The 21,626-nt window shown below is 38.6% G+C and overlaps 1 protein-coding gene across 1 annotated transcript; it reads right to left on the reverse strand.

The window, feature by feature from the left end:
- Window positions 1-243: 243 nt before the first annotated feature.
- LOC120784341 (cholecystokinin-like) lies at window positions 244-4,919 on the reverse strand. The gene is made up of 4 exons (XM_040118076.1): window positions 4,861-4,919; window positions 2,697-2,776; window positions 2,359-2,548; window positions 244-1,706 (listed from the first exon to the last, which is right to left on the reverse strand). Exons 2-4 carry the CDS (start codon window positions 2,772-2,774, stop codon window positions 1,567-1,569), a joined length of 408 nt encoding a protein of 135 aa, XP_039974010.1. The 5' UTR covers window positions 2,775-2,776; window positions 4,861-4,919; the 3' UTR covers window positions 244-1,566.
- Window positions 4,920-21,626: the final 16,707 nt, after the last annotated feature.

The raw sequence follows: 21,626 nt of genomic DNA on the forward strand, positions 1-21,626 counted from the left end.
CTACGTGCTTTCCAAAACATATCCTGTGCTTTTCACACTGCACCTTTTTAGCCCAGGGTTACCTGTCAGGGTTGGAGGTGAAAAGTCTAGCCCCTTTTCCTCCAGTCCAGAGATGCTGTTACTGACTCCATACTGAGACTGTATCGTTATAACCTCTGCTAGATTTTTAATGTTGTATCACTCTGTTTTCTCCAGTTTCAGATTGTATAATTGAGAAAATTCTTTTTTTTTTTAACTGTGCACTTTTGCAAAGTTAAAGTGAATTGAAGTTCTGGGCTGGAGTTAGCTGAGTGCATTAAGGTTCCAGTCAAAGATACAGACTTAAATCCCACTTTTTGGTTTAATTTGCCAGAGACACCATGGTGGCTCGTTAAGGTCCAGTATAAGGCTGCGGCTGCGGGTACATTCTGAAATTTTAACACTACTTTGAGTGGCATAAATTTGAGTCCAAAGACACTAGTTTCTCTCACTGGAATGAGGCTGAATTTTATATGTAAAGGAAGAGGGTTTTTCCAAATGTATTGCTTGATTATCAGTTCTTTTACCTTCCAAATGTTGAAAGTCTGTTGAAATTCAATCCATTTAAAATACATGATGTTACAAAGTTTGCACCAGACTTAAGAACAAATGTGTGTTGAGCTGTTAACACCAGTAAAAGCCCTGTTGGTTGTTAAGGATAAATCTGGGGATATTCTGGTCTGGTAATATTTTTCTTATTGTCAACAAATACCACGAAAAGACCAAAACCAACAATGAACTGATATTACTAACAAGAATTTTCTGTGTAGCCACATCCCGATAGAGTGTATTCCTCTGTGCATAGAGCTCCATTCTGGTCCAAAAATGAGCCACGCCGTTGCACTCAGTGAAATGTTCGTTCATTGCTCTTGTAATTTATTTTGAGTTTAACCCACAGACGCTGTCCTGCTGCTGTAAATACTTACTAGAGCACCAGATATGTAATAATCCCAGCTGAAAATAGTCCCCAACAAATGCACTATTTATCCCTGTTTAAGTAACGCTGCTTAAAACTACAGGGTGCAGTTGTTTTAGGAATCTCTGAGCCTTTTTAAAAGAAAAAAAAAATAAAAGTACATATTTGTCTGTTTGGATGTTTTTAAAGATTTAGATCCTCAGTATGATCAAATGAGTTTGGGGCTGAGTGCCACAGACGGGCTGGGGAAGTCAGAACCTACTAAGGGATGGGTTTGGTCTTTTCATAGGATTTCTGTACCATTAACAACACATAGAATATTACCAACGTTATTCTGTAAATTTGGTGCTTAAGTATAACGCTGTTGTACTGTGGGGAGCGGTGTGGAAAGTGTTCTTGAGTTCAGCATGGAGGTTCAGGATTCACATTGCAGGATTGCAGGATTGCAGGATATGCCCTTTGGTAAATTATTCCAACTCTCTGTTTATAGTATGATGCTAAACTCATACTGGGATCCAGTCAAGTCAGCCCTGGGTTACAGTAAGTGCAGTGTGAAAAGGGCTCATTATTTTTGTGAGTTTTTATTGTCGGTGTTGGGGGTTGTAACTTTTCGACGATAGCAAGCCATGCCTTTAGGAGGAGTATTCATACTCCTCTGCACTGCGCCTTCCAAAGTCCATCCAGCCAAGATAATCTCTGTCCTTTATCCGATGGACTGGGGCTAGACCACTGGCTCTGCTGGTGAGGTGGGATCTTGTCTGATAGGGAGAGCCTGGAGGAGACAGAGACAGTAAGAGAGCGACACACAGACGTGATGAGGACAGGAAGATGTCATTCTGCTTGGCCAAATACCTATACTATAATAATGTATAACCTCTGAATTCGGTGAAGTAGGTCATGCTGACTTGTTCTGTTTCTATTCCCGTCTTTGTGTGTTCTGTAAGACCAGCGAGCTCAGCAAGTCTCCCAGTCACACAGTGTTGACTTGAAACCAAAACAGAGATACACAGTGACAGAGGGAGCCGAGAGTGAGGTCAGGAAATAGGGAGATGAGTAAAGGAGGGATGGATAGAGGAAGCAGTGAGGAGGGAGAGAAAAGGAGGAAGAAAGAAATAGAAAAGACAGCGCAAGGGAACAAGGAGGAAGTATGGAAAGCTGGAGGGGGGAGAGAGGAATCTAGAAGGAAGCGGGAAATGCCAGATGGTGGGACTCAAGCACAGCGTGACTGACGGCAGATTACAGAAGGATGGACGACACAAAGAGAAAATAACACGACCAGGAGAAAACTAAGACGAGAGGAATGATCTGTGTGTAATGAGATGAGATGACTGAAGGGAAAGACTTTCGCTCCAGTTACCCTTTCTATCCATCTCTCCTCTCCTCTCTATCCTGACATTAGTCAGGCTGTACATCCAACTGCCCACCTTTCCTGGAGATGAGTCTGGCCAGTAGCTGGCTCAGGCCGTTTCCAGCGTCTGCGTCCTCCTGGTGCTGATTATAGTTGGCGAACTGCCCTGAGGGGGGCGCTGGAGCTGAGCGGGCCTGGCGTGTGCGGTTGGTTGAGGGGGGAGGTAGGCTGTCTGACATGACAGCCTCACCATCAGCTCTCTGTGACTGGAGAACATGAAAAAAAACAAGAAACACTGTGTTTCCCAGAAATGCAGTGATTTGAAAAAAAGTCAATCAGGTATTTTTAATTCACTGAATATACAGCTGTGCGTGTGTGTGTGTGTGTGTGTGTGTGTGTGTGTGTGTATCTTACCATGGACTGTGCGGGCAGACCCAGGGAACCACTGGACAGAGCAGCAAGGAGAACACACACATAGATACCTACATTCATGACTGGAGGGAGAGAGAGAGAAGAGGAGACAATACAACAAAGTTCAAATGAATCCACTACACCTGATGGGGCCATTTTTCCTGTTAGATCTCTCAGAACAATTGAGTGTTTAACACACATGCACACACACAGAGGTGGTGTGCGGTGTAGTTGGGATGAGTGTACACTGTCAAAATCAGCAGAATCCCACAGGAGACACCAATTATCTCTAAATGTTCAGTATTGCTCCATGTGCTTTTTTTTTGGACAAGTTTTGACATAAGAGCTGATATTAACATGACAACACTGAGAGAATAAACAACATTAATTCCTCCTTTTTTCTTTATTCACTTACTCACATAAAAGCTCCTCTATCCGCTTAGATAATCAACAACAATTGTACATTTTCTATGAAAGAGAAGTGCTGCATCAATGGGATGAAAATATTCGATGTGCAAATGGCAAGAACGCAAAAGAGGTGGCGGAATATTACATTTGCCAGACTGATTTGTTCACACTGTATTTATATTAGAGTCTGGCAAAGCAGCCTATTAGTTGCGATTAATTATGCTCTTTGCCAGAACATTCATCCAGAGGATAACATCCAATTGGATAAAATCAACAACACTCGTCTCTCTGAGGCTTTCAACCTCCAATAATTCAGAACCCCACTTCATCTGTCTGCCTCAATGTCTCTATTACAGTAGACCTCTCTTATTCTCTCTCTTTTAGCGGATGCATTTGTTTACTGTTACTCAGGGTCTTTATTCAGTTGCACCCTCTTTTTTCCCCACTCTCTGCTTATTTGGCTCTCTGTTTCTTTACAGAGTGAAGGAACGGTCCTTTTGCTGCTCTTATGCACAGGAGAGCACACTCTCGGGATGTGTAATGGTCATCTCAACATGGAGAAGTGCCGTGACGTCTAGTATTACATGGAATGGCTTCCTTGTGAAGACTTTCACTTATTTGTTGAAGTGAATAACCTGAGAGAAATGCGAAACATGAGGGCTCCAGTGCAAGATGTGTTCATCCCTCAGTAGCCTGGAGAATATTCTTCCTATGAGTCAGAGTCCAGAGTTTCCTCTAGTTATTGTTCACGGGACATGATGCTCACATACATTATAACGTGACATATAGTACAGCATCTTGAAATGCAACTCCTCCATTCGGTGGTTTTAAACCAAATGATATCTAAAATTTATACGTGTGTAGAATTATCACTGTAACTCAATACAACAGTCCGTTTGAATCATTTTTGTTTAAATTGTCACAGTGGTTGTTTTAAGTAGCCATTCTGTTGATGCTAATATATTTTCTGTTGGCAGCTGGCCATCGTCTCTCATTCATTATTCAGTGGGCTGGTGAGGATGTGTTATTGTTATGTGTGTGAAAACCCTCTCCCCCTCTTCTCTCCTCAGAAAAAAAAAATTAAAAGGAAAAAAAAAAAAGTATTCAAAACACCTACATGTTCAGTTATTGCACAAAGATGAATATGTAGCTCCTGGTGGACACTCGTCTGTAGTTTCTTTCCTGCTTTTATTTATGAGTACAATCCTAATCATTATACTTGCAGCAACAAATGCCACAAAATTTGGTATGCATAGAAAACATTATTTTTTGAGTAAAATATCTTATATGTACACAGGATGTGCCTCCAGGTGGAAGTTAAGACCAAATACAAAATTCAAGTGTCATAATCTGATTATTTGCACACTCAGACATTAAATTATATTTGCCCTTAAACAAGCTTGATCATCCCTTTTCAGGTGTAAATGGGTCCATTTTTATTATTTTCATTAATACACGTTTTATACATTTTATATCTTGTCTTAAACTACAACTTACTGAGCTACAACTACTGATGGAAAGACAAAAAAAATGTAAGAATATTTGTATTAAATTAACTATGAAAAACAAATTTCCAAATTGATATCCCTTCGTCTAAATTTTACAGATTAACGTATAAGTTTGGGATCTGCAATGTTAAAAAAAGAAAACTTAAAACGAAAAAAGTAACTCCCCTTAAAGAACCAGTAAAAATAACAAAAATTGTTCTACAGTAAATTTGTAATATAACCTGCTGCAACTGAAAACTTGAAACTCTTACCTGCAGTTGTTGATGTGGACCAGGAGAGGAGGAGTCTGAAGATGCCGAGCTTTGCTCCTCCAGTGTTGAGGCTGTGAGTGAGCGAGAGAGGGGACCAGCCTTTATACTTGTGCACAGGAAGAGGGAGGGGCCTGGACAGAGGGGGAGGGGCCTGCTGCTGGCGCAGAAACCGATGCCACTGACGCAACTGAGGACGCAAATGTGCACACACACTGCGAACGCACAAACGGAACAGACACACACATGCAAACATGCGCACACGCCAAACTATATGAGAAAGTGAGAAAGGGCTGGGACAAAGGTGACAGCTTTAATTGTGTAGCCCTCTCTCGCCTACCTATATGAAAAACAGCGAGAGGAACACAAACACACAAACACCATTTTGGTTGTTTTGAACCTGTAGTTTTCTAGTGAAGAGAAGCTGAAAAGCTCTTTGACGCTGAGTGATCGAAGTGTACAATGGAAAAATCCAAAGAGAAAGAAAGACTATGAATAAGTGAAATTCATCACCGACGAATGAACGATGATAAATTTGTATTGTGTATTCATAGATGTATATGTGAAAACAGAGTGTAGACTAGAAATACAGAGTAAAATATGTCCCACATTGCAGCTCAGGGCTGAAAAATATTTCCACTCCATCACTGTGTTCGCATCTTTCTTTCTAAGAGACCAGAGGCGGCGTGCAGTGCTCAATTCAGTGCCCTTCCAGTTTCAGCGAGGGCAAAATGACTTCGGCTGATCAAAACCAGGGACATTGTTCAGGTATGAGAGGCCACTGCAGCTTCATAAATGAAATAGATTTCTCTCTGGTGCTTTCTTGTCTTCATATCACAAATTATCACTGATGCAGTTCTGTGGGTCAGAATGTAATTCTGAGAGTTTTAGTAAAGCTTTATTGTGTGTGATGCATGTACAGCCAGTGGCATCGCAGAAGAAAAGTGCTGCTGATGTTCTTGTCTTCACTCTGAAAGACCTGTCCAATGATTTGTCAGTTTAATCACCGAAACAATCAATCAAATAGAAGCTTCTGCGATTGTAAATGTTCTAAGTATTTAGCATCACGTCTAGGATCCTGTCTTTTTTTTGAATATCTTTCATCAGTGTCTGTGCATCCATCAGTGATGAATGTTTGAGAGCTCTGTCCTGTGAAAACGATGTATCTCCAAAACTTCCCTTTTTCATGACTAAACAGAGTCACAAACAGTAGCTGGCGAAATAGGAGAAATGATCTACCCATAAAGGAATACTTCATTGTACAAAAAAAAAAATCAAAATCACTAAATTTGAAGATACATGGTTTTCTTTGGACGGCAACAATGTGTGAAACTGATATCTGATGAGTATAATGGGTATTAGTGTGTAAGGCTTTTGTTCACAGTATACTTCATATGTAAGTCTGATTTAACATGAAAAACACATTATTTAACAGTTTAAAGGTCTCCTTGAAGGGCTTGAATTAAAAATGTTGGAATGTACCATAAGCTGAAAGGTCAAAGTTAACTAAAGTTAACTTGAAGGAAACCTTAAACTGGCCCACTTTTTTTGTTGTTTGTTTGTTGGTTTGCTTTGTTCTTTTTTTTTGCCTGATAAGAATCTCTGGAACTCGGAAAGCACAGGTGGCGTCAGAGAGAGGAATCAACGGCATGAGTGTGCTTTGCGGAGAAAGGCTGAATGGCATTCAGACATGAAAATGTACGAGCCTCACACTGGCTAATAACAAGAAGTGGCGATGCAGTACGTTCATGAACAGTTCATGAAAGCTGTAAGGACTGGCTTGAGCTTTTAACTCTCTGCGGAAGCTAAAGCATCAATTATTCAGTGATTGACCTCTTTTTTCAAGTCATTAAAGATTACATCTACATTGTCTTTATAGCAGCATTCAAACCATAATGCTATTTGAGAAAAAAAGATGTTACCTGGGTCTATTTTGTCATTGTTTATAGATGCCCTTGAAGGGCAATACTTTTCAGTTTTCAGAGTATGAAAGCTGATCGCAGAACTGCGTCAGAGATATAACTATGAGATATAAAACACTGCGGTATATTTCATATATTTTGCATATATGTATCATACCCAAATTAGCATTACTATATTTGCATCATGTATACCACATGTAATACAGTATACTGTAGATAGTCAAACTTCAGTATGACTCTTAATGAGTCACAGCTGAACCTCAATATAGCTTGCAGAGTTGCACTGCTGGATTCATTACCTCTGTACAAATATAATTTGAACAGCTGTTTGCACAATACACAAATCGTATGCAGCAATGTATAGCTGTATTCACTATTTTAAACACTTCTTTATGCTTCCTTCCTCTTCAGTCTATTTCTTTTACGATTCATCTGGAAACTGATAAAGTCTCATCTTATATAAATTATGAACTGGCAATTTCAAAATTGCATTAATTGATCCAGAGGATATGTAAACGTATATATATTTTTTCATATGTTGCAAAAAATCCCCTCTGCAATGATGCATTTTCATAGCTTGGTCGTACTCTGATGACAGTTTCGAGCAGTTTTATACATGTTTATGCATGTTTTTGAGAATCTGCGGGGACTATCTGGGTCTGTCCCTGCCTGGTGTGTTTTTATCTCTACTCCAGCATCTTAATGAGGCTAACATTAGCCTGTTTCCTAACACTGTCATTAGCAGCTGTTTAACTTTTGATGAGGCATTCACCTAAACACTGTCATTGGCACCTGTCTAACTTCTAACATACACATGCACAAGCACAACATTTTGAAATTGTTTGCCATTTTCAAATCACCTGACTGGCCATTGGGTTGCATTGGAAACATTTAACTGTCTTTACTTCATGAATAATATCAGCTGAATGACATCTGCTCCTTCCTGCTATGCACAATTAAGAAAGTAAAGTAAATCTTTTTTTTTCCCACTTCTTTCACACTAAATGTCTGCATATTTTGTGGAGAACATTTACTGTTTACCTATTTCACCATATGTCAAGATCTAATCCATGGTGTGAGATATGAAGTGTGCTTTTGGGCAAATAGACATCTGAACAAATGACTGGAAGCCGACTAATCCACTCTCCTCTCCAAGGATTTCATTACAGAAGTCCAACTGTAAGCCTCATCAGACAGGTTCTGTCTGCTGTTTGGGGAAAGAGATGAATGTAAAGTCAAAAATAAATAAATAAATAAAAAAGTGCTTTCTGTGTACAGTCCAGGTTGAAATTATTGGCACCCCTGAATTTTAAAAAAGTACAGAATTTAGAATATCTTCAGAAATAAATGCAAATTAACCAATTTTGTATAATCAGAATATTTTAATAAAATGTCCAAAGTTACTGAACAAAAGAAAATAAAAAAACTTGCATAATAGTGAAATAAAACAAAGACAAAATATACAGAAACAATTATTGGCACCATTCACTAATTTTTGTTTGCAGAACCTTTGGCAACAATTACAGCCTCTAAATGTTTCTTGTAGCCATCTAGAAGCTTCTTGCACCTGTCTGCTGCTAGTTTCTGCCACTCTTCCATTGCTATGTGTTCAAGCTCTTTTAAGCTTTCAGGAATTTTGCAATGGCAGATTTCAGCTATCTCTAAAGGTTTTCAATGGGTTTTAGGTCCATCAGTCCATCTTCTCCTTTTTAACCATTCTTTTCTGCTGCTGGATGTGTGCTGTGGATCCTTGGAGCCTTTTGTGAAAAAGAAACTGGAAACTATCAGCCCCTTTCTATGCAGTAAAACTATCATTCATTGGTTAATTCAGGTCGTGTGAACACAGAAAATTAAGCAGAGCTGAGTCTTATTTTTTTTTTAAATTTTGTTTGAGGAACTGATTTTAAATTCAGCAAAAGGGAGCCGATAATTCTGACAAGCGTACATTTTATGTCTGTATTTTTTAAATTTCACTATATGAAAGCATTTTTTTTGTTCAGTAACATTGGACAATTATATAAAAATATTTTGATTATACAAAATTGGTTAATTTGCACTTATTTCTGAAGATACTCTAAATTCTGTGCCTAAAATTCAGGGGTGCCAATAATTTCAACCTGGACTGTAAAATCATTATGCTGCAGGTCTCATGAAGCTACATTCTCACTGTTACGTTAGCTCTCCCTCCCTCTCCCCCCTAAACCGGCAATCTGAATTAATCAGTATAGTTATTTATGTCTAGACACAGTTTGTAAATCAAAATGAAATTCCATTACATTTACTTTGCAGACGCCTCTGTGCACAGTGACTTACACTTTTCCCTTACACATACATCGAGAGCTAGTCTACTTTTGAGACAACGCAAACTTGTATGTCAATACTGCATATTCACGCACCGCTCAAATTTGTAATTAATAAAATTTTCACAAACCACTCAGTGTGAGCCTGCAGCCCTCAGGGTCTCTTGGGGTCTGGGGCCTTTTTCACAGCAGACATTTTGACATTTCACATCAGCGTAAACACAGGAGTAAATAATAAAAGGAATGATCTACTTTAGCTTAGTTTAGTGCATGCTGGCTCACTGCCACACTGCCATGACTTACGGGGATTCTAGAATGGACCAGAACCATCCTTAATGTTATTAGTAACACTTGTGCTTTTCCTGGACAGGACAAAATGTCTGCTGTGAAAAAGGCCTGTTGGGAAAATCCTTTTCTTTACTATTTAATTTCTCCAGACATTTTAGTCACAGCTCATCTTCTGTTCAGCTTTTCTAGAACAGCTGCTAAATGGGTCAAAGACTGTGAGCAGGTTCAGCAGGAAACGAGTGCACTGCTACACATGATATACTAGGGTGGGAGCAGTTTAAAAGACCCTCTGAAATGGGGCGTTTAATTAGCTCCGTTCCTTATTTTCACCTTAAAACGTAGACGGGAATGATGCCAGCTACTTCTGGACTGGCGGTTTAGAAGCAGTTTCTTGTCAACAGAGGGGTTGCGTTTTTGCAGGATGGCTTTCTTGAGGAAAGTTACCAATTACCGTGGTCCAGCTAATGCTGCCGCAGGTGTTCAGGGACTGTTTGTCAGATCACCTGCTGCGCTACAAACGCACCTTGAGTCAGAGGTCGGAGTCTCTCTGTCCCTGCTGGACCAACCCTGAGGGATTCACTACCTGCTGGGATGCGGGAGAGAAACACTGCTTCCCTTCAACCAGCTTCCAACCAGTTGGAAATGATGTTCTTGCTGCGTCTGGGCTGTTGTTTGAGATGTTCATTAGGCTTTCTTGCTGATTTATGCCGAGACGAAGTATGAAAAGGCTGCGTGTGTTTGAGTATTAAGCTGGCATGGTCCCCTGAGGTTTTTGCTTGTTTTGTGGTGGATTTCCTGTTGGCTCAATGCAAACTTTGAGTAGAAGATAATACTGTATGTTGGCTTTAGTGATGTAAACACGACCTCCTTCCTGCATTTGTGTAATTACTGGCTTCTTGGGTAGCTCTAGATGGCTTTTGCCACATGAGATACAGTAGGTAGTCACATTCACCGTCATTAAAGAAAACATGCACACACACACACATGGTTTATCAAGGAATGTGTTCATGTTTACTCTCCCTGTCTCTCCCCCTCCCAGTAGTGAGTCATGGTACTTGAGTTAATTGCAATGTTGTGCTGTGTGGGTCAGATACCTCTTCAGTAGATGGACCCTCTTTTCTGCTTTAATCGGCCCGTTCCTTTAATATCGTCAGACATGAAGCAGAGATGAAGATTGTTTGGGGGGGGTGACATTGGTGATAAAAACATTAATCAAATCATCTTTAAAAAACATTTTTTTAAAAGACCTGGGAACTTTAAAACACGTCATCAACTTATTTAGCTAGTAATTTGCTTGTTTTCTTTCTTCATCCAGATTGTTTCGATTCCAAATATTACCTCTCTCTCAGCTTTTGTTTAGTGCGAATTTGAGCATCTAGATGGACAAAAGCCCCCTGGTAGACCTGTTATCTGGGTTCAGAAGTCTCACATAAAAGTTTGTTAGTTTTTTTTCTAAATAGCCTGTCAAAGACTTCATTCGTTAAAGGTCTGCCACAATCTGAGGAGGACAGCATGCTTTTGCAGCATTCATGAGGACCTCTGAATAATCCAAAATTTCCTCAGCACGCCCCTTTTTCTTCTAAGATCAAAACAAAAGCCCTCTGCATATTCTTCATTAGAATTCCTTTTGCCCCCTTTTTTCAATTTCACAGATATAACAAGAATAAAAGTCTTCAGCCAGGCTGTACTGAGGCACACTGGTGCTTTGAGCTTGGAGGAACTGAGACTTTACGATCCAAGAAAAAATATAGTACTTAATAATATCACGATGATTAATCTGTTCAATACAAGAATTAGTGTGTTAACATTTAACGTTTTTAGATTAAACCAGATTGTTCTTTTTCACCCTGTTTCGCTCAGATGTCTTTCTGTGCGGCAGGTGAAGGAAAAGTGGTATGACAATATGAAATTTTAGTCTGGGGGTCAATGGCAGGGAGAAGCTTTAGAGAACCAACAGTCTTTAACTTACTGTCCACAGGTTTTGCTGTGTGATTGCTTGTTGAACTTATGTTTCTCAGAGGAAATAACGTTACTGAACTTTGCTGCTCTCTCTGACTTTCTACTCTTTGCAGTGAAGCGTTCTAACGAAACATATTATATATTTGACATATGCAGGATTATCAAAATCTGGCAAAAAGATATGTTTACATATTTTATTATTTTGAGAATTTTAAAGGGGAAAGCCGTGAGCTTTTTGAATTAAAATAAACAATCTGTGAGTTCAAGCCTGGTGTGCAGAGCTGCAAGGTCTGATTGATGCATCTTAAGAATGAGTTTCTCAGGGGAAATAACCTGAGACTACATTCAACTGCTTTTTCTAATAGATCCTTTCATCAATACTAATGCTTGTCTCTGGGCCATAAAATGGTGTGTGTGTGTGTCTGTGTGTGTAATATCTATTGCATGTGTGTCTTTATCTGTGTCAGTGTATTTATGTGTGTTACAATATGTTAAACAGTGGAGAACTGTTTCGTTATTCCGAGAAATATTCATTGTAGAATGTTATTAAATGTTCCTGGGTGTTTGCAGAAATGTCCTTAATAATGAGCAGGCTGCAAACTGCGAAATGCTATCCTGGGGTGGACTCATTTCGTCTTGCATAACATGTAGTAAAACAAAAACAAAACAAAACAAAACAAAAACAACAAAAAAAACCCCCGAAAAGAACAGGACAACTAAGTGCTCAAAAACATCACAAAGGATACATGAATATATTTCAAACTTTCTGCATCCAAAATTAAGAAGTCATTGGCATAAAATGAAAGAAAGGGTACAGGTGAGTCTCGTCTGCTCAACAAATTACATGTCATATTATGCTTGGTTAGCAATTACATATATATCTGATAGTGTAATCTCTGGTTTACGCTGAGTTGCCAGTTTATTAGGGACACCTGTACAATCTAATGCAATCAAATACATAAACTCTTCCAAAAAAAAACCCAACCCAAATCTACACCAGATACTAGTCATTGATTTGTTCTTTCCATGGCAGAACTTTCCACCAAATTTCATTGAAATCTTCAAAAAATCTGTAAACAAACACTCTAAAAAATGTGATAATAATTTTAAGAGTTAGAGGATACGGAAGGAAAATGCAGAAACAAAATCAGATTTCATGATTTTAATAATTAATCAGCTAATATCTGTGTCACTGGTCTTTGAATGTACATCATGAATTGTTTCCTAAAGTTTCCTGAAGGCTGTAAAGGCTGGTGCACAGTGTGTCGTGGTCATTTCTTGGTTTCACTTCATTGATCTCCTTATGCGAAGATTCTCTCTCTGGCAGAGGAGCTTTTGTTCAGATAGCATCATGATTTTTTTTTTTTTTTGTCTTGTTCTTTAACACACTCTAACCTAATGATGGGTGGTAGACTGTTGCTATCCTGGTGGTTTAGGCATAATGTCTTCTCTGGTGGTGGCTGAGGTGGAACCTAAATTGGCTGTTGCTTAGATGATCTTGGCTGAAATATAACAAAACCCATATACAGCTTTTAGTAATATAAAATATTGTTTTTCTAATAATTCTTAGAAATAATTCATGGCATTGTTTACTGAACGAGACAAGACATGATATTGTATTAAGATAAAAATCATTCATTGGAATACCAGTGACTGTAATGACACAGTCCACCTTGGTTACTTTTTCCCACTGAAAAATTGTAAAACAGGATGAAGGAACTTATGAATTTTGAGATCTGGCCGGAATATTCCCTAACTTCAATCATTGATCGACAAACGACCGGAAGGGAGGAGTGTAACGTGGCTATCTTGTTTTTGTGTTGTCCTACAGTAGTTTAGGGTCAAAGGCCGGAATGACCCTTGCTGGTCTGGTGTCAGAGTGTAGTGTGTGACACTTTGATCGGGGCTGATCACACTTCTCCTAGATTTAATGGGAGAGAGTAGTTCCCTAACCTTCACATGGTACAGTTGAGGTTCTGAAGCTGCCTAATCCAGAGACAGCTTCGGCAAAAGAGTCCAAATTTAGAGCTTTGAGTCCACGTACCATCTCTGGGTGCCTCATCTGGGTGCAGTCAGTCTAGCCAAACCTTTACGTTGTGGCACTTTTGGGAAGTCCTTCTCAGACCTGTAACGGTAATCAATGCCGTTGTCAGATCAATGTCAGTGTCACCTTTCCTGCACTGCTTTTATCTAGAGTAGATGTCAAATTTACTCCGAAGCCCCAGTCTATTTACAGAGTTTATTCTGAAACAGCACCACTGTGTTTGTAGTGGAGCTTCGCGTTCCTGTATCTCACGAGGATACACAGAGCCTCTCCTCTCCTCTCCTCTCCTCTCCTCTCCTCTTGTTTTGACAGTTAGTTGAGACAGTTATATTGCCAGCCTGAGGCAGTCTGTCACTGGCAGGAAATAGCGGAGTTTTGCTAATAGAATGAGGAAAAGGTGTTGGAAACAGTGAGAGACTGCACACAAACACGCATAAACACACACAACTGTAACTACTTACACATAAAAACAAGGAGACAAGACAGAGACCGAGAGAAACTGGGAGGTAACAGGATAGATAAGCCACTTAGTAATGTATAAAATTAGAGCATAAAGTAATGTGAGTGAATTTATTGACTGGTTCAGGGGAAAGACACTGTACCTGCTGTTTGTCAGCTGGAAAAGTTGAGGAAAAATCACAGTGAATGGAACTGGCATTTTCTTACTCCAGTCTCTGTAACCTCCATCACGTCGATCCATTTTCTGTACCAACCTCCCAGCATGTAGTGGGAAAAAGGCAGGCAGAGAATGCTGATCGGTCAGCAAGTATTTCAAGCGTTAAGTTTTCGAGGGAAAAACTGTCCAAATTCATTTTCATTGGTTGTCTAGATATATTTTGTTCCCCAGATTTTACCACAAAGTTATCGGTGATTGGAGAGGAGAAATGTATCCCTCTGTTACTGCTTCTCTCTGGTCCTAAACAGGCTAATGAGGCAGTTGTTTATGTTGTCAAACAGCATCATGTCTATTTTAAACAGCTCATGGTATAGTCAAACAAATGTCTTGTGTACAGATGAAAAGGTCACAGTATAGAGTCTGAAATAGATTGTTTTCACATCTGTGTACTAAGGTACTTTTTAATGAACTATCCCTCTAAATGTTTTATCTTGTTATGTGGAATTGATCAACTTGTAGATGTGCTTGCCTTTATGAAAAAAAGTAGCTGAATTTTCGTAACTTTTTTTGCATTGGAACATCTGTCCAAACTTTTTGTTTGAATGTGGGAAAAGGATTAAAACTAAAAAACTTTTAAGACCTGTTTGGATTCAACATTTACAGTCTAGATGTTCATCAGACTGTTTGAAGCAGTTTGCCTTGTAGTCCAGCAGAGGGTGTTCTTAAAATTCACTATGAGTTTGACCTATTGCATTTCCTACTGACCTATAAGTAAACAAAGCTCATAACTGAAAATGGAGGAGGACATTAGCGAGCAAATTGGATATTCATTATTGGATATTTCAGGATTGCTGGCCAATTTGAATTTGTTTGAACTTGATTTCTTTAAAACGTGATAGCCCTACGATGATGATGATTCTTTAATGTTGTTGCTTCTCTACACTGGTCATTTGTACAGTGTATGTACAAATGTAATTAAATCTTCACTGTGTTGTGCTCATAGATAGATTAAACTCTGTGCATCCACAATGGATATAACAACCAAGAGTGAGAGTGTCAACAAGTCCTCCACCCTAAACGACCATATAGGTCATTTTGTCCTTGAGCTCAGAAACGCCCCGTAGGAGTGTACCAGTGACAGGCATACTGGACATCTGGCTTCATGGTAAAAATAATAAACAAACAGTTAAGGTTGTGGAACAGTCATGGATCAAAGCAACAACGCTGACTATCGGTTTCACATGGGAAACAAACAGCGGTCTCCTGTGTTATATTGACCCATCCAGCCACCCTGACCTCCTCGTGATGCAGACGTTGTCACTTTTTTAACTGCGTCGCCTGGCTTCCTCCTTTTCTTTCCTTCATAATTAATACAACCGCCAGAGGTCACCTAAAAATAAACCGTGGCTATTGATGACATTCAGCTGCCTGCACAGACGGCCTATGGGCTTGTTTTAAACACGAGGACAGTCTCGAGAGTGGACATTTGCCCAAGTGACACTATGCTGTAGATGTATAGTTGCGGCAACATTATATAAAAACAAGAGATACTTGTCAGAGTGCCAAATGTTACCTGTGGGCCATTACATAAGTGAATCATCTTAAAGCATGGTGTTTTAGGTCATGGTGTCTGCTTCTGCTGTTATCAAACAGTAAAATGTTGCTTATTGAATTATTCTACTGAAATGGTTATTAAATTTAACCATTTAATAAGAACTGCCAAGGAAACGACATGGGAAGTCATTACCCAGACCTTAAATAAGGAATATACAGCTCTAATGATCTCTTCACAATTTACTGATGAATGTAAAACATACACAGATCCATTTGAAATTTCAAAACTCTTTCACAGCACATCTGTCTGGCTGATGGCTCTCCATCTGATTATTTGGAAAAAAGTGCATCCTTTCCTTCAGTAACTCAGCAGCAGGTCACGGTGAGGTTAGTCTTCCATTTGTTAGCAAAAATAAATTTTTCAATGGTTGAACCTCCTACTCATGTATTTTCATGATCATTTTCAACTGGATTTGTTCCCATTGATCTCAAAATTGCAAGAGTAGTCATTCTTTTCAAAGCAGGGGATGAGAGATTATTTAGCAATTATCACTTTCTATGTTTTTCAAAAATACTTGAAAGGTTGGTTTACAATTGAATGCTTAAGCACCTTCTACAGCAAAGTAGTATGTCCTATATGAACACCAGCATGGACTCAGAGATAAATTATTATTCAGCTGGTGGATAAAACTCACACTGCTTTAAACAATAATGAATATGCTTTAAATATATTTTTGGATTTATCAAAAGCTCCCGACACTGTGTTTTATAATATTTTGTTCATTAAGCTGTCGTATTATGGCTTTAGTGGACTGAACTTCAAATGGCTCTTCAAATATTATACTAATTGGAAACAATTTGTAAATGTTAATTGATAGATTTCGAATAGATCACAAATTACTTGGTGCTTTGGTAACTGCACCTTGATATATGTTCCTGTTACTTTTTCCTGGTGATCTTATTTGTTTCAATAACATAAACTTTTTTTTTACACTTATTTCTTAGGCAGATTCTGAATTGGATAAAATTTCTAAAGAGTTCAAAATGAACAAAGGTTTTTTTTTATAAAGTTTTTGAATCGAATCTCATGATATTTACTGCTAAAACGATTTACTGTAAATCTATTGGTTGTCTCTTCATTGGAAATACTTCTCTCAGGTCTTAGAATCACTATGAAATAAATACCATCATATTGCAACATTCTCTCACAAACATGACTTACAGCTTATTTGGACAGACTACTTGAATTTTGTATCTTGTGGCCTCATGTAACCTGGTATTTTTGAAGCAATTGTAGAACATGCGTGTTATGTAATGTATGACATTTGTATTTTCTTTTGTTAGCTGTGCTAATATGTTTTATAATTGATAAACTGTGATGTTATGTGTTACTACTTTCATTGCAATTTCTCTTTTTTGCTGAGCTGTCCTTAAAAGCCCCTTTGGGTTTTCTGATCTCACCAGCGCAATCTCTTTTTTCTATTCCTGTTAAGTATTAGGTCTTTTTAATTACTTGTGCGAGTAAATGAACTAAACTAAACTAAACTAAACTAAACCTAACATGATAAAATTATTACTTCAGGGAGCCTCGTAGCAACGCTACAGGATAGATTGTTCTCTGTAGGCTGGTAAGTATGTGATCCATCATCACATGGACAATGAAACAACAGCCAGGACAGATCCCTGACTGACACACACGTTCTCTGTTACTCACAGCTTTCTATCTGTCCTTGGTGCAGGAGAGAGCGACTCAGGAGAAAACACCCCATCCTGTGATTAACCAGCAGGGACTGCCTATATTTTTCAGCTCCCACAGGGTGTGTGAGGTGTCGCTGTGTGTGGGTGCTTCTTGGGTCTGTACCCAGATCTGTGTGTGCGTGTGTGTGTTCCTCCAGGCAGCATGGCACCAATAAAGAGGTGACACAGACACACCATTCAAAAGACAGGCTGAAAAGAGGAAATGAAAGCATGACACCTCAGAGACCAGCCGAGGGGGGGGGCAGAGATACGTGTAATATTACCATGTGCTTGCAGAGACACTGGTACGATGTTATTGCTGCACTTTGCTAGACATGTAGAGTGATGCCCTGTTTCTGAAAGGCGCCTCCAGTCACGGTCATGAGTTCAAGTTTTGCCGAAGACCATCGTTTTAATAGGATTCTGTCTGTCTCATTGTTTGCTTCTATTTACTGCTACTCAGAGCTCATATAGGAAATTTTCATCAATGTCTCTTTTATTTCAACAACAATATACGAATGTGTGAGTTTGGCTTTTGTGAGGCTTTTCTCATGTGGCGGAGTTCACAACCCCACTGAATGCACATCATTTGAACATGCTGAAAGAAAACACTCAAAAATCATATATATTCAGCTAAGGAGGTGGACCTAATAAACTGGCAGCTGTAAATCTAAATGCTAATACAAGAGTTGGTAGAGGGAGTAGGCAGTGAGATTGCTCAGCATTGGTGTCATGCAGATAGAAGGAGCAGAAAATGTATATGGACCATGTAGGGGTGAGATCAGTCAAGGTAATATATGATTGGATGGTACATGAAACACGCAACTACAAAAAGAACTAATGCAATGGTACATTTTTGTTTCTTAAGTGTGTGGGTTTTTTTTTTTTTTAAATCATGTTGAAATTATTCTGCTCTACACATATATCTTCTTTCTGGCAGAAGATAGTCTGGCAGTGAAGTTAGTCGAATATATATAAACACATTAAAGAAATCAGTTGAAGTCTTTCATCAGTTGAAAGATAATATTTTATTTCCCTAAGTAACCAGCTCTCCTCATAAAGGGAAATGTGAAAAACTAAAATAAAAACCAAAACAAGACACAAGTGGAATTAAACAGATAATTATTATAGATAAGGCCCGGTAGTAAAAAAACTGATTACAGGGATATTGTCCCCTCTTCACTCTGTCTTGTACAGTATACTGTATGTCCTGCTTTTGTCTCCAGCCAGTGATCGAAAAGCAGTGGGTTCATATGTGCCTCAATGATCAGTATATAATGTAAAGTCTGCCCCTGAAACAGAGTTACACAGGAGAAACATAAAAGTGACGAATAACATACTGGATACTTTCACAGTAGCTCTGTGGTTTAGACATGCGCGCACACACACACACACACACACACACACACACACACACACACGCACACACACAGAAACACACACACACACACACACACACACACACACACACACACACACACACACACACACACACACACACACACACACACACACACACACACACACACACACAAACACACACACACAAACACGCTTACACAGGGGTATTTGCATTGCCATTAGAATGAGGAACACCGAACAACCCCTCATATGTTCATTATATACATTCACAGGGCCATCCACTGCATTTTACTTGTCCCTTCTTTGCACACATGTATACAGAACAATCTGCTGTATTTACTGTCCTCTCCTATCACTCCTATATAACACTACCACAGCGTTGACGGATAGTTTTAGCTGTTCTTGAGAGGCCTTACATTTAGAATCGTGCACAGACACACACACACACACACACACTCTCCATGACCTTTGTATAACCACGAAGATGAGATATGCTCACGCACATAAGTACTGTAGTCCCGGTGCGCTTAGTCATACATTTATTTTACACAGAGACACACACACACAAATCAAACAGTGTTGTCATTAGTGTGGGTTTGGTGATCGGTCGTCATAATGCAGACGGCCGTTGCATGTGAATCACTGGATCAACAACCTATTGTTACGCTGCTCTCTATGTAATTTGATAGAGAGCAGCTGGATGAGCAGCACAAATATTCCTCAGTGATTCCACCCTCTCATGATCAATCTGTTTTCTTAATGGGGGTCATGGTTGTTCATTCAGCATTTACCCTCTAATTTTGCTCTCAGCATCTGTGCTATCACAATATTACTATATATATTCAACCGTTTAGATGGACGTGGGTTTCAGGTCAGTCCCACTGTAGCTGAGTTGTATTCATTTATTTTAGTTCACTGTTTACCAACTAGCAGCAGCTCTTCAAGTGCAGAAAATGTCATTACAGCGTGAAGACATGCAGTATCTCTTTACATTTAAAGGAATAGTTCAACATTTTGGGAAATACGCTTATTCGCTTTTTTGCTGAGAGTTAGAAGATCAATACCACTCTCATGTCTGTGTGGTAAATATGAAGCTACAGCAAGGTAAAAAAAACCCCCACCAACCTAAACCTCTAAAGATAACTAATTAATAAGTTACGTCTTTTATTTTTAAATCAGAAAAAAAAAAAAAAAAACAGATCGTAAAAATGACAAGTTTTGGTTGTAGGGGTAAAACTATTTCTTAGCTTGGTGCAGTAACTTGCTGTTGTGCTAAAATAAGCTTACCAGCTCCTGGCCGTTGCGTCACGTTCACCGTACATCTACAACATTTCCCTAAATGTTGAACTATTCCTTTAAAGATTATTAATCTGATAGATAATCTGTGCAGTACACGAATCTTTCTTGAGGACAGATTTGTCTAATTCTCAAAAATTTTGCCTGCACTGTTTGAGAGTCGAAACTCTCTAGAGACTCTCCTTTTTTTGTAGTTTGAGTTAAAAAAAAGACATGATGTAAACTTCATGTGTGTCTTTTATACATGTTAAATTAAGTAATGTTTGTTTCTTTTCACAATCATGACAACAGGGCTAACCAAAATGAAGGTTACACTTCGATTTTAACAAAGTCACTGGGAGGAGAGTAACATGTCCTTGTACTGACTCTGGTACAAAATGGCTTCAGCAGCTGCTGCTGTAAATTCTTCATGTCAAATGAAAAACTCTTTTACCCTGAGAAAATATAAAAGGAAAGCAGATCTGTCTGTAATGGCTGTCTGTGTGACTGAACAGACGATTAAAGTTAATATCTCAAGTTTATTGAACTTGTTTTTCAAGTTCAGTTTTACATTTTCAAAACTCACAAAACAACATTGAACTATTTAACTTAATTTATAAATTCAGTTAACTCACATTTTTAAGTTGACAAACTTCAGGTGATTTGCTGTGTAACAGTATATGATCAACAATTGCCAAAACTGATCACAGGGTGGTATGACTGTATTAGAGCTCAAATGATTACTCAATTAATTGAGTAGTCAACTGAAAGAATATAATTTTGGTAATAACTCATGTTTTATTTTCAAGTAAAGATGCCAAATAAGTTTCAGCGTCTGAAATCTGAGGACTTGCTGCTTTTCTTTGTCTTATGTGATATTAAACTTAACACCTTTGGGTGTTAGACTGTTGATTGGACAAAATAAGAAGTGTGAAGACATCAATTTGGGCTTAAGGAAGTTGTAATGTGCATTTTTTTTATTGAGAAAGTAATCTAAATAAAAATAATTAGCTGCTGCCCCAGACTATAGTGACAGAACTGATAAGTTTTTTGTCCTGAGACATCAGAGGACAGTTTGATCATTTTCACAAAAACAGTGATTGAAAAAATAAGGAATACCACTGTTTTACGTACATAATTCTTCCCAATTTTCTCACTTTTTCTGTCACTATCCTTTTTATCAGTAGCAAAGAGAATTCAGTCCATTTCATAATGGTTCATTTAGCATTAATTCAAAAGCAAAATTTCATTTCTGACTGCAGAAGTGGAAATGTTTAGTCTTAGTATTATTGATCCTTTTCATGGTTGATTGATATAAAATGAACAGTGGAAAAACGCAGTAATTCAGATACATCATTCACTGCACATCAAAAGGCTTGCAGTTTTAGTTCAGTTTTGTTAATTGCCCACATCTGACCTGATAACGTCACATGCGATCACATATCTGAATCATACTTCAGAGTAAACTGTCTCCTAATGACTTTACTACCCCCAAAACAATGTGTTAATTAGAAGAAAAAAATTAAAAAGAAGAACAGAGAGCAGAATAATATGTTATTGTTCTGAACTCAAATTGACAGCGTCAGGCTTTTGGTTACTGTAACAAAACAGACATATTTCTGTAATGACTGAGCAGGTTTGATCTTCAGGCATGTGGGCTTCAAATATTCAGCTGGTAAACTTCATATGACCCTTATTCTCACTGTTAACCG

The sequence above is a fragment of the Xiphias gladius genome, chromosome 22 (genome assembly GCF_016859285.1).
Source record: "Xiphias gladius isolate SHS-SW01 ecotype Sanya breed wild chromosome 22, ASM1685928v1, whole genome shotgun sequence".
Lineage (NCBI taxonomy): Eukaryota > Metazoa > Chordata > Actinopteri > Istiophoriformes > Xiphiidae > Xiphias > Xiphias gladius.